Here is a 12601-nt window from a genome sequence, read left to right as displayed (position 1 = left end):
CCTGGCCTCCTGCAGTGCAGAGCTATGCTGGGCTCTCCCAGCCCACACCACCTTTATATCCCTGCCAAAGTAGGAACTTTGGGCAAAGGTGGTGTGAGGTGCAACAGGCGGTGTCCCCAGGACTTCCTGCTTGGCTACCCCCCTGCTCTGCTGTTCTGCTGGCACCATGGGCACATGGCCCAGCACAGAGGCACACCTGGTGACTCCCACCCAAGGCAGGGAAGGAGCAGTGGAAACTGGGAGGCAACAGCTCAATTTCCATCTCTCCGTCACTGCCAGCAATCCCTGCCTGTGGCATCCTCAGTGGAGCAGAGCTGGGTTTGGCAGTGGCAGCAGAGCCTGACAGAGCCACATGTCTGCAGCCTGCCCCCAGAAAAAGCTGGGAACAGCCTGGGCTGCCCAGGAGCAGGGTCCCAGCCCTGCTGCTCTCCATCTCTGTCCCTGTCGCACAGCTCTCCTGGCTACTCTGTGAGCTGCACCACAGGTCTGCCAAAGGCACCAGAACTGCCTTGGGGCACAGCAGTGGCTAAAGAAGACAGGTCACAGCTTCTCACCTCATGTGAGCAGATCCCAGGGACCCCCACACCCAGCAGGGCTGGCAAAGGAGCACCTGCCTGGGCTGGGCAGCTGCACCAGGGCAACTACCTCAGTGGGGTGGCCTGCACCTCCCGACCCTGTCACAGGGGTCCTGCACACAGCATCCACCAAAAGGAAGAGACTTCCATTACCCCAAGATCAAACTCCAAAGACATCACTGCTGAGGCATGATATGTCCCAGCTCTTGTCATGATGGCTGGAGACAGGGGCAGGAGCTGGGTGCAGCCAGGCAGGTGGGAAGGGGGAACACCCCTGTGCCTCCCCAGCCAGGAGAGCTGGGCTGCCTGGTCTCTCCTTGCAAGATAAAGGTAACAGAGGAAGAAATATTTCAGTCAATTTCATTTCCTGGGCTTGGTGTCCCAGCACAGCAAACCTATGGCTGCTGATGCAGGCAGATCTCATGCTGGATCCAGGCAAGTCCTGGCTGCCAGAAGCAACATCCTTCAACCTGTGAGCAGAGCTCCTTGTGCCCAGAGTTTGTTTTTTGTCCAGAAAGAAACATGCAAGAACAGAGGAGAAAGGCAAAAGCCAAATCCCCAGCACAGCCTCCTTGGCATTGTGACCCTTCCTGTCACCCATCATCAGCTCTTATCTGGGTCTGGCTCAGTTCAGAGCAGGAGATCCCAAACCTGCCATGGTGACAACCCCATCTCACTGAAGGGCTGCATCAAAACAACATTCAAGATGTTCAGAAAGAGCATGGAGGAAGCAGAACTCTTCCATAAGGAGAAATGAAACTGTATAAGGAATAGCATAGAGAGGACACAAAACCAGGAAGTCTTCCCCCAGGCTTTCAGCAAATTTTGAAGTTGAACTGAAAAACAAGCCTTCAAAGAGCCGAACTCTGACCAAACACTGCTGTGTTTGGCAGGGAGCAGCCAAAACCACATCTAAAGCTCAACATATGTGCCGGTCCCGGTAGTGCTTCCTGCAAGTGGTGACAGAGGGAATGGAACATGAAATCCTGCCCTGCTGGCCCCAACCCTTTGGACAGGTAAAGGCTTCTCCTGCTGAGCTGCTCTGCCTCTTCTGGGAGTGTGGGGTCTGCTCCACCGGGGAAAGGCTGGCTCCCCCAGGCTGCTGGAGAAGGAATGGGAATGGTCACATGGGAACCAGGAGCCCAGGAGGACAGGGACTTGCAGGAGTCCTGTGCTGCTGCTGTCCTTTGCCCAGGACTGCAGGTCAACACCCTTCTCTCCACTGTCCATAGCTCCCCCCTGCTCCCCAGGTCAGAAGTCCCTCTGTCCCCACACGCTCCTCAGCACGTGTGGGCAGTTCCCCATCCTGTCCCAGCTCTTTCCACATCTCTCTCATGTGCCATGGCTCAAGACCCCCTGTAGCCATGTGGTGGGGATACCAAGTACTACAGGGACCAGCCTGGGGTTTGCTCTTTGGGCTCTGAGCAGTGCAGGCACATCTGCCATCTGCAAGAAAATCTGAATACATCTTTGTTCTGTGGTGCCATAACCTGCTCGTTTGCCATCTGCAAGGAAATCCGGACACATCTGTGTTCCCTGGTGCCATTACCAGCCTGGGAATTCCCCGGGCAGCTTGTACCAGTGCCAGAGGCAGGACTGCTGCTGCTCTCCAGCCTCACACTGGCAGGTCTGTGTGGGCTGGGGAACCATGATGAAAAACCCATGGACATAGAGGAAAAGTGAGAGCAGACTGTCTGGGGTTCAAGAGAACATGGAAAGAGAAGTTTTCAGCCCAAAATAAAACCTCCCTTACCCATTTCCAGACAGGACAAGTTCATTGTCACCCGTAGGACTGGGCAGTGGTCAGAACCAGTAGCAACTGAGGTTGTCCCTAGACCAACAGGAACTTCACCACAGAGAGGTCACGGTAGGCATCAGGGCCTGCCGCGACATCGACCAGCTTCTCCCTGTGCAGAATCCCTTCCTTAAGTCTCTCGGCCATGCATCCTGCCAGCAAAGGATCAAGCTGCTTTTACCCCAGGCCAGGGGGGCTGCTGCCAGCGGAACTCAGGCCATGCAGCCCGGCCGTACCCAGGATCCCGACGCGGAGCGGAGCTCGAGCCTGGGGCCGCCGGGCCTTCAGCGCCTTGAGGTGCTGCAGACGGTTCCAGATGGCCTGCTCTGCCTTCTCCCTGGGGAGCCAGCACAACGGGCTACTGCAGCTGCTGCTCCTGCTCTGAGCCCCAGCCTGAGCGGCCCAAGTGCTCTGTCAGGAGAATTCAGCTAAAGCAGGGAATCTAATGGCACCTGAGAGTGCGTTTGTGGTGTGAGGATTATGTCTTGGCTCTGTCTTATCTGCTATCACTTTGCTTGCCTGAGAGCATCTCCACTGCAGGAACACTTTAAGGACTAAGCTCTTGGGGACAAAAAGTGCCTTGGCCACAGCACAGAGGGATGCTCTCGGGACCGAGCGCCCGGCGAGGGATGGGGAGGCCGCGCTGCCACCTCCGCCCCTTGGCGCCGCATCCCGCCCCGCCGCCATTCTGGGCCCACTCCGCTGCTGGGCTGTGCCGCCGCGGGAATCACAAAATCACAGAATTAATTAGGTTGGAAAAGAACTCCGAGGTCATCGAGTTCAGTCTGTGGCCCAGAAGCACCATTTCAGCTAAACCAGGGCACTGAGCGCCATGTCCAGTCTTCCCTTAAACACCTCCAGGGACGGTGACTCCACCACCTCCCTGGGCTGCCCATTCCAAGACCTAACAACCCTTAATGTGAAGGAATTTTTCCTAATATCCAACATAAAAGGCCCTTGGTGAGGCTTAAGACCGTGTCCTCTTATCCTGTCTGTGTTCCCTGGGAGCAGAGCCTGACCCCCACATGGCTGCTCCCTCCTGTCAGGGAGTTGTGAGGGTGAGAAGGTCCCCCCTGAGCCTCCCTTCTTCCAGGCTGAGCCCCCTCAGCCTCTTTGGTGCTCCAGAATATCCCCTGGTTCCATTACTCTTCTCTGGACATGATCCAGCACCTCGATGTCCTTACTGAAGTGAGGGACCCAGAACTGGACACAACACAAGCCCTTCCCTGGTCCTCTTTCCCCACAATGGCTGATACAGGCCAGGATGCCCCTGGCCTTGTTAGCCACCTGGTGCTCATGTTCAGCTGCTATTGACAGCATCCCCAGGGCCTTTTCCACTGTGTTTTTTCCAACCACACTGCCCCAAGGCTGGAGTGAAGCCACAGGACAGCAGGACACAGGTGTTCCATGGTGCCTCACCATGGCCGTGGAAACAGCCAAAGCAGGTGGTCCCAATCCAGCTCCCATCTGGTGCTGTGTGGCCCGAGGTGCAGACAGTGAAACCAAGAGCAGAGCCCCAGCACCAATGCCTTTATTGCTGCTCAGAGGGAAGAGGGGAGGGGGTGGCCCAGGGCACGGGACCCCCAGCTCATGGCAGCACCAGGTGAGGCCATAGCAGGAACATGGAGGATGCAGGCCAAGGCAGGAGTGCAGGACGGTGGCAGGACTGGTGGTCTTTGGCTCAGGCAGGGAAGGGCAAAGTGGTGAATGGAGCAGATTTAGTGTTGAAGGGCTCTCATCACCACATCTTCATCCCCGGGGCTGGAAGCGAACGTCTGCTCCAAGCAGCAGGAAATTCTGGGAGAAAGAGAGAAAGTGCTGGGCTGCTACAGGCCCTGGCAGCTGCACTGCCCAGCAACCAGCACATCCCTGAAGGCAGAATGGATTGGGACATGTGCTCTGGTTTGCTGCTGGGCCATTGGGATCTCAGTGAAGAGCACCCTCCCATTCATCACTTTCCAGCACAGCCGGGGGAACTGGATTTGGAGGCTGTGCTGGTCAGCAGGGCTTTGTAGGCAGCAGGTGGGCTCCAGCTGGAGCCAGCTGCTCCCGCTCACTCACCTGGTGGAACCTCACAAGGATATTGGAGAGCTGAATTCTGTCCAGAAGTGGCAGAGGGAAACCCTCATCTAAGCGGGCTGGAAAAGACAACACATGTGTCTGCATCGGGATGGCAATGGGAGTCAAGGGAGCACAGAGCACTCAGAGAAGGTGTCCCCCTCCTTCCCCCAGCCCTTTCCTCTCCTCCACTGGTCCTGGGGCAGGCAGAGGAAACTCCTGCCAAGCTCCACAGAAGGGCTGCCTGTTGTGCCAGGACAGCCCCCTTGGCCACTCCTGCCACCAGCCCCACTCTGGTCTGAGCTGCTGGCGAGGCAGGAGATGCAGGGACTCGGGGAGAGGGTCTGGAAAGCATTAGGATCTGCACAGGGCTCATATTTTCCATTGCGTTTGCTGCTGGGAGCCTGTCAGAGCAGCAAGAGGCTCCCTCCGCTTCACCGCCGCCTCCTGCACACACTTTGCCCTGCATCAGCCTTGGCAAGGAGGATTTAATTAGTGAGCTGGGACCCCTTGGATGGAGCAACCTGAGTGGAGGGTGCTCCAGCAACCCCATTCCCCTCAGTAGGTTCTCACCATTGAGACGTGGGAGCAGCGTACTGGAAGTCAGGATGTTTATTAAGGACTGCATCATTCGTACCTGGGGAGTGGGGAGAGAGGGAGGAAAAGCTTTAGCCTGCAGGACAGGAGACATGCAGGTACTTCAGGATAATTAGAAAAAGGAGATAAAGAGTGGAACGGGCATGCACTTTGCCAGAGACCAGCAGCTTTGTCTGCTCCCTGTGGCAGTGTGGGAAATGTTTGGGGTGAGAGCAGCAATGGATCAGGCTCACATCCCTTCCCAGCCTTGCAGGCTGAGGCAGGAGGTGGCTGCAGGGTCAGTGTGGGGTCCCATGTTGGGAGGCAGCGGGGAATGACTCTCTGTCCTTGCCCCCAGCAGGCTGCCAGCTCCATGCTGGGGGCTCTGCTTGTGGTCAAGGAGAGCTTACCTGGAAAGTGCCAACAGCTGAATCCTTCAGAGAGAGCCTGATCCTGCACAGGGACAGAAGTGGTGCTGTGGAGGATGTGCCCAGGGAGGGAGCGATTCCACCCATCGATGGCCATGCAGGTCCCACTCCCTCCAGCCCCAGCTCATTCCTTCCCTGCACAGCAAGCCCACATCCCAGGCACCTTCCCATCCCCTCTCTGGCCCTGGGCACCCAAAACAGAAAGACCCCCAGCCACCCCCTGCCCAGGCAGTGGCTGCTGCCCTCTGTACCTGCCCACATCCAGGCTCCCAACTATGCGGCCGGATCTCACGTTGATGACAGCGGACACGTTCCCTGTCTGGGGAGAGAGCACAGAGCTCTGGCAGTGCTCACCCCACTTCAGCCCAAAGCAGACACCAGGGGAACGGCTCTGACCAGCTGAAACACACCACTGCCCATCCAGGGGCGTGTCTGCATCCCGCATTAAACCTGGCATTTGTCAGCTCAGGAATTGTTCACCTGGGAACACCCTCACTGTGCCTGGACAGCACCTGGCAGCTCCCCTGGCAGGATCTGGGCAACAGGACAGGGCACAGCTCAAAATCCCTTCTGCCCCAGCACCACAGTCTGAACTCACCAGGCTGAGGAGGAAGAGAGGAGCCAGGCTGGAGCTGGGAAGGATGGCATAAGCCTGGATATCCACAATGGGCTGGAATGAGATTCCTCCTTCTCCAACAGTCAGGAATGGACCAGTGGGAGTGGACAGCCTGAACTTCATTGGCATGTTTGGGTACATCTCCTCCAGCTGTGAGGGAGTAAGGAGAGGATGGGAATGATGGCACAAGCCCCCAGTCCTGAGGGAGAACACCTGGCTCAGAGCAAAGCCTGTGTTTGCAGGAGCTCTGCGCAGGCAGGGCCAGATTGCTCACCTGGGGAATGAAGGCTGAGAAGACAGAGGTGTTCAGCTTGAATTCTACATCCTTTGGGATCTGCAGGGAGAGGATTGTCACACTGGGGCAATGTGGCACAGAGGAGCCCACGGCATCCCCACATGCTGCCATATCTGACAGCCTCATCCCACAGCCCCCAGCTCTCTCACTGGGGCTTCTCCAGGATTGCTGGCTGCTCCCAGAGCTCCTCAGCAAATGGAACCTCTTTCCCTGCCCTGTGCCACTCGTGCCACTCACCATGGCCTCTGTGATTTCAAAGACCAGTGCCCCAGCCTCGTGGTAGGCAATGCCAGCTGTGTTGAAGAAGTAGCTGGAGGCTCCAAAGTAAACCATGCGCTCGTGATCCGAGGGGAAGGCCAGTGGCAGCGGTGAGAAGGGCACGGGGGAGCGGTGGGCCAGGGAGTAGAATTCACCCTGGGAGGAGGGAGAGACATGGAGAAGGGCAGCAAATAGCACTGGGGCTCACCTGCTGACTCACGCTGGCCAACAGCATTTGCAGCAGGTACCAAAACTGTGGTTCCCACCTGCCTTTGGCAATGGCATTGCCAAATCAAGTGTTCCCAGGGCTGCTTCTCACCTTCAGGTCTGCATCTAGGGACTGGGCGGTAGCTCTTGGGGGTGCCACCAAGGAATAATCAATCCCAATCTTGTCATCTATCCTGGCTGTGACTGCAAACACAAGGAAGAGAGATGAATAAGGAGATGGTCAGGAAATCTGGGAGCATATGGTCTCTACTGGCATCTGGGCAGTGCCATGACTGGGCTTCCTGGTGCATCAACTCACTACCAACTGCTCCTCTGCTTGCTTCTCTTTAGAAGGGAATAAACTATTTTCCTCCTCAATATTTCTCAGCAATGTAAACCATCTCCTTGTCCTGAGAAGTAGCCAGGGTCCCCCAGCTAAAGCAGCCCGAGCCCCCCAAGTCCATGGGCACAAATCCTGAAGGAATTCCCACAGCCAGACAAGACACACAGTGATTTGTGTCTGCTAAGAATATGCTGTCCAGCTCCCAGCTTGGGTGCCTTAACACCAGGACATGAGGAGCAGACACAAAGTAAAACATTCCTCATGGCTGGGTAAACTAGGAAGAACTGCTCCTAAATCCACATACATCCCCCCAGTACCTGGCAGTGTCCGGATGTATGTCTGGAGCTCATTGTACACAGACATGGCCACTTTGTCACACACCTGTGGGACGGAAAGGCCACAGGGCTGAGCAGGGGCAGCCGGGTCACAGCCACACTCCCAGCTCCATGACAAAGACTGCTTAAGTAAATGAGCACTGTGATGATTGTCTCCATTCATCAGGCAGCACATTAAGTGTCCAAACCACAAGCCAGATTTATACCTACAAGCATCTGCTTGCACCAATTCCCCTCGGCCCGGTTCAGCTCTGGGGAGACCCTTGGAAGGGGAATCTCATGTGGCCTATGCAGGAATGAACCGTGCTGAGCAGCCAGGACATGGCCGAGAAAGAGCAACAGAGAGGATTAACCCACCCCAGAGAGGCAGGGGCACTGACTGCCCTGAAGCTGAGCTTTGCTGAGCTCCTACAGCTCTGTGTGCCAGGACAGGAGAGTGCATCCCTCTGCCTCTGCCATCCGCAAGTGAAGCCCTGGCATTTGTGGGGATTTTATTGCAGGCTTATCACTACCCTGGGAAATTTACTGCAGGGCACTGTCCTGCAGATGGCTGAGGAAATCTGCACAAGCTCTTTTCAATGTTTTCACTGTAACATCACAGGAACCACGGGCAGGATCTGTCTGTCATCTGTCTGACTGGGCATGCTGCCCACAGAGCTGATGGTGAGATGCAGCGCTGCGGAGGGGCAGCGACCACAGTGACAGAGATGAGGAGGAGGAGGCAACACAGCTTTGGGCATGGCCTTAGTGACAGCAGGTTGCAGCTCTTCGCTGTCCCCAGTGATATTTTTCTGTCTGTGCTGGAAATGCTCCATTGCTGCCTGTGAGGATGTCGCTGCAGGCAGAAGAATGCAGTCCCAGTGACCGGGATTTCCCCATGACCCGCATTTCCCTGTGACCTGGATTTCCCTGTGACGGGGATCTCCCTGTGAGTGGAGTCCCAGAACCGGGGACACTAGAACTGCCCAAGCATTGCAGCAACAGCAGGAGGCAGACACAGGCTGCCTGGCCTGGGCTGAGGCCCAGCTGTGCCCAGGGTGCAGCTCAGTCCCTGCTCCTGCCCTCTCCTGCCCATTGCCCCTCCAACCATGACTCCACAAAGAAAATGAAGAATGTGTGTGGGGCAAAGGAAGTTTGGAGGAGGAGCAGAGGGAAGTGGGGTCCCTTTGCAGTCCCAGAGCTGTCCTCCTTCCAGGTGACAAAAGAGCAGAAAAGGCCTCTGAGCCCTGGTGTTGCTCCTGTTGCCAGACCATCTGCTGCCACAAACCCCAGGGGACTTGGGAACGGTATTGCATGGAATTGGGAATAGTGCCTGGGCAGGATGGGATCTGCTGCAGGAATGGGATTTGCCTGTTCTCCAACTGCCTCCTTCCCAAGCAAGGTTCACATCCAGAGAGGCTGTAACTCATGCCAGTTATCCTTGTAGTAATTATTGCTAACAGCTTGTTTCCATGTCTTGTTGCAGGTCTCCTGCACGTCAGTGTCTGTAGTAGTCAGCAGTACCAGAGCTCCCTGACCCCCCTCAGTAAAACAAAACACCAAATGTCTGAAATCCAGGAATGAGAATTTTCCCCCAAGTGCTCCCCAAAGCCCTCCAGAATATGGCTGGTTAAAGGACAGCTCTGATCAGGTTACAATGAATTTGGCTGAGACATAAGATCTAATTAACTGACCACATGGAAAGAAAAGTCTTTGTTAATTAGGAACCAATTATGCTGGGCTTTGGCAAAGTCTGCAGGTTTCAAATTCAGCCTGAGTCAATCTACCTTATGGAGTCTGCAATGCCCATTCCTTTGGTTTTACTGAATTGGCAACACAGTCATGTGCTCTGCCTCTAGTTACATGCCTACCTCTGATATCCCTGCCTCTGATCCTTCTAGCACATCAGCCACAAGTGAGGGTTAAAGATCACCAGAAAACCCAGGGGCCTGCCCTCCACTGCTCACATACCTTGTCTTCCAAAATCTTTCGCAACCTGGACTCAATAACGCTGTGGAACAGGTTGTAAAGCCACCTGCAGAGAAGCACAGAGAGAAGCCCTGCCTAGCTCTGATCCATACTGCAGAAGGATGTGCCCAGGAAAGGGAGAGCCTAGAGATGGCAAGCCCCTGGGAACATCATTCCCACACCAATTTGGCGTGTGGCTTTTTCCCAGGGTTTACATTTGAAAACAGACTCACTGGAAAACCCCACCCACCCCCTTAAATGTGCAGCCACAGCAGGAGAAATTCAGGCCTGATTTAAGACCAGGCAACATCAGATTTGCCAACAACATGCTCCTCACACGAGGGCCACATTCCCATGGCAGAACCACATTCCCATGGCAGGTGGGCTAACACACAGTGTTTCCACACCTTCCAGTTAAGTCACATACCCAAGCTTGCCTGAAAAGAGCACCCGGACTTTGGAGATGTGGGCACTGCAGTCCGGGGTGCTGATAGTGGGCTTCCCACTGGTGTCACTGCCTAGCCTCAGAAGAATTTTGATGTAGATATTTTCCACCTTCAGGTCAAAAGATCCATGGTCCCGGCTGCTGGTGGAGGGGGATGAGAAAGGGAAGTTTGTAAATGCCAAGGCCTGGTGAAGAGACCTCAAATCTACTTGAGGATGCATCAATCTGGATCACTCTCCCCCTTGTATGGTGCATCCAGAGGAGATTGGGAAAGTGTTTAAATTCAGGGGAACCAAATTTCACTGGCACATAAACTAGGACAGATAACCTTTAAATAGAGGGAAATGAGAGCACATAGGGGTGGTGGAAGAGAGACCTGAAGGTTGATGTATAGCTCTCCTTTCACATGCCTTGTTTCTGCCTCCCAGCCTGTTTTATCCATCATATCTGGGGGAGAAAATTGACAGCGCAAAACACAAGGGAGAGGGGGAGGGGGAAAAAACCTGTCCAATTCCAGAGTGGGAGACACAGAGTGGGTGCCTGAATAGGGAGAGGAAGAGCTGGCCACTCACATAAAGAGAAACTTCACCCGCCAGTCCCCGTCCAGCTCAGCAAAGGCGTTGGAGATGGAGACCTGCAGGCCCACGTTGGAGATCGGGGTAATCCGGGAGTACGGCAAGTGGAAATCACGAAGGCGCAGCCTAAAAATATACAAATAAAAAGGAAAGTCATGTTATAGTGGTTCCACACTCCCAAGCACAAGGCTAGGGAGGGAGGGAGAAAATCAGGGAGGGAAGGAGGGCAAACAGGATGGACAGGGCCAACATGTCAGGGATCTGTGGAGGGGACAGGATGGTCCTCACTGCTCCGGGAGCCCCAACCTCCCCACTCCTCCTGCCCCTTGCCTGGGTCAGGGGGGAGTGGGTGGCTCCAGACACCTCTGGCAGGGCTCACCTGGAGAGCTCATAGTGTACCTTCCCCACACGCAAGACACGAGAGTCCCCCGAGATATCTGGCAGCTTCAGCTGGGACAGCTTCTTCTCCAGGGTTGCGATCGCCTGCTCTTGGGCTGCAGGGACACAGGGACAGTGTCACTCCACCACTGCCACAGGGGCTGGAGCACACACCGGGCATGCAGCAGAAGGATCAGAGGACAGATCCAGGTGATGCTGCCTCCCAGGCTGGCTTTAAAGCAAACCTCCATGCACAGAGCCCTGTGAGCACCCAGGCAATGCTGCCTGGTGCCCTGCTTGCACCCGCAGGGTTAGGTGGTAGCTACAGAAAAGACAGAGGTGTCCTAGTCCTCACTTTCCAGGCTGCCAACCAGGTGAGGTGTGTGGGAGGTTGGAGGCACTGAGCTCCTCCATTCCCAGTACCAGCAGGTGAAGATGGATGGAGCTTATGTCCCAGGGAGCAGCAGTGGGTGCTGCACCCCAGCCTCCGTCTGGGAAGGGGAGTCACGTTCTCTCTCACACGGCTGGCAGAGCTGCCTGGTAAATGAGCTGTTTCTCACAGAGTGTATTTCAATCCATAACTGTGCTCTGCTGGAGCCGGGCTCTGCCTGCCTCGATAAAACCAGCACGGGGCCCATCCATCTCTGTCACTGCCCCTCCCTAAACTCCCCAACTCCTCTCTCCTCTGCAGCTCCCTCCTCCAGGGCTCACGGCTTGGATGTGCTGTGGGACCAGCACTCTCCTGCTGTGCCAGCCTCCCACACTGCCTGGCTGCAGCTCCCTGACACCCCACAGGGCTGGGCCCCTCTGCAGGGGCTCCATCAAGCCGTGGCATGGGGGGCAGGCAGGTGCAGCAGGGAAAGCCCTGGCCGATGGTGCATTTGACACCCCTGTGCAATGATTTCCCCACCCTGTCCCTGTGCTCCTCACATGGGCACCCATGGCCAAGGATCCCCCATCCTGCCCCGGGACCCTGCACTTCTCACAGGGTACCTGGCTCCACACCTCTGCCACCAGGACAGCTGTCAGGAGAGAAATGAGAAGCAGAACCCACCGTAGTCCAAGCCTGCCTGGGTGATCCTCACCACGAAGCCGGGGTTGGTGGCGGTGGTGAGTGCCAGGCACAAGGTCAGTGCCCCACAAGCCACAGCCACGCTCTGCATTCCCATCCTGGCCTCCTGCAGTGCAGAGCTATGCTGGGCTCTCCCAGCCCACACCACCTTTATATCCCTGCCAAAAAGGGAACTGCTAGTCACGGTGGTGTGCGGAGCCACGGGGGGCGTCCCCAGGACTTCCTGCTTGGCCACCACCCTGCTCTGCTGTTCTGCTGGCACCATGGGCACATGGCCCAGCACAGAGGCACACCTGGTACCTGTCACTGAAGGCAGGGAAGGAGCAGTGGAAACTGGGAGGCAACAGCTCAATTTCCATCTCTCCGTCACTGCCAGCAATCCCTGCCTGTGGCATCCTCAGTGGAGCAGAGCTGGGTTTGGCAGTGGCAGCAGAGCCTGACAGAGCCACATGTCTGCAGCCTGCCCCCAGAAAAAGCTGGGAACAGCCTGGGCTGCCCAGGAGCAGGGTCCCAGCCCTGCTGCTCTCCATCTCTGTCCCTGTCGCACAGCTCTCCTGGCTACTCTGTGAGCTGCACCACAGGTCTGCCAAAGGCACCAGAACTGCCTTGGGGCACAGCAGTGGCTAAAGAAGACAGGTCACAGTTTCTCACCTCATGTGAGCAGATCCCAGGGACCCCCACACCCAGCAGGGCTGGCA

General features: G+C 56.2%; 1 protein-coding gene across 2 annotated transcripts; it reads right to left on the bottom strand.

The window, feature by feature from the left end:
• Positions 1-3891: 3891 nt before the first annotated feature.
• LOC131564331 (bactericidal permeability-increasing protein-like) lies at positions 3892-12029 on the bottom strand. 2 transcript variants are annotated; one of them, XM_058814724.1, is made up of 15 exons: positions 11886-12029; positions 10833-10947; positions 10451-10579; positions 9861-10019; positions 9437-9500; positions 7469-7532; positions 6921-7012; positions 6581-6757; positions 6323-6382; positions 6031-6198; positions 5684-5751; positions 5415-5457; positions 5002-5065; positions 4432-4508; positions 3892-4167 (listed from the first exon to the last, which is right to left on the bottom strand). In XM_058814724.1, the coding sequence occupies exons 1-15, from the start codon at positions 11998-12000 to the stop codon at positions 4120-4122; spliced, it is 1443 nt and encodes a 480-aa protein (XP_058670707.1). In that variant the 5' UTR covers positions 12001-12029; the 3' UTR covers positions 3892-4119. The 2 variants fall into 2 exon arrangements, with proteins under 2 accessions (XP_058670707.1, XP_058670708.1); XM_058814725.1 differs by having other exon boundaries at positions 9861-10016.
• Positions 12030-12601: the final 572 nt, after the last annotated feature.

Source organism: Ammospiza caudacuta, chromosome 15 (genome assembly GCF_027887145.1).
Source record: "Ammospiza caudacuta isolate bAmmCau1 chromosome 15, bAmmCau1.pri, whole genome shotgun sequence".
NCBI classification, from domain to species: domain Eukaryota; kingdom Metazoa; phylum Chordata; class Aves; order Passeriformes; family Passerellidae; genus Ammospiza; species Ammospiza caudacuta.
The sequence above is the reverse complement of the archived record's forward strand: the minus strand, read 5'-3'. Positions and strand labels throughout refer to the sequence as shown.

What these genes read in the sequence shown, in the direction of transcription:
- LOC131564331 (XM_058814724.1), bottom strand. Translation starts at nt 12,000, where the DNA reads ATGGGAATGCAGAGCGTGGCTGTGGCTTGTGGGGCACTGACCTTGTGC. An exon ending in CGGGTGAAGTTTCTCTTTAT is followed by an intron (nt 10,020 to 10,450) that starts GTGAGTGGCCAG and finishes CCCCTCCACCAG; the next exon opens with CAGCCGGGACCATGGATCTT. An exon ending in TTGAAATCACAGAGGCCATG is followed by an intron (nt 6,383 to 6,580) that starts GTGAGTGGCACG and finishes CTCTCCCTGCAG; the next exon opens with ATCCCAAAGGATGTAGAATT.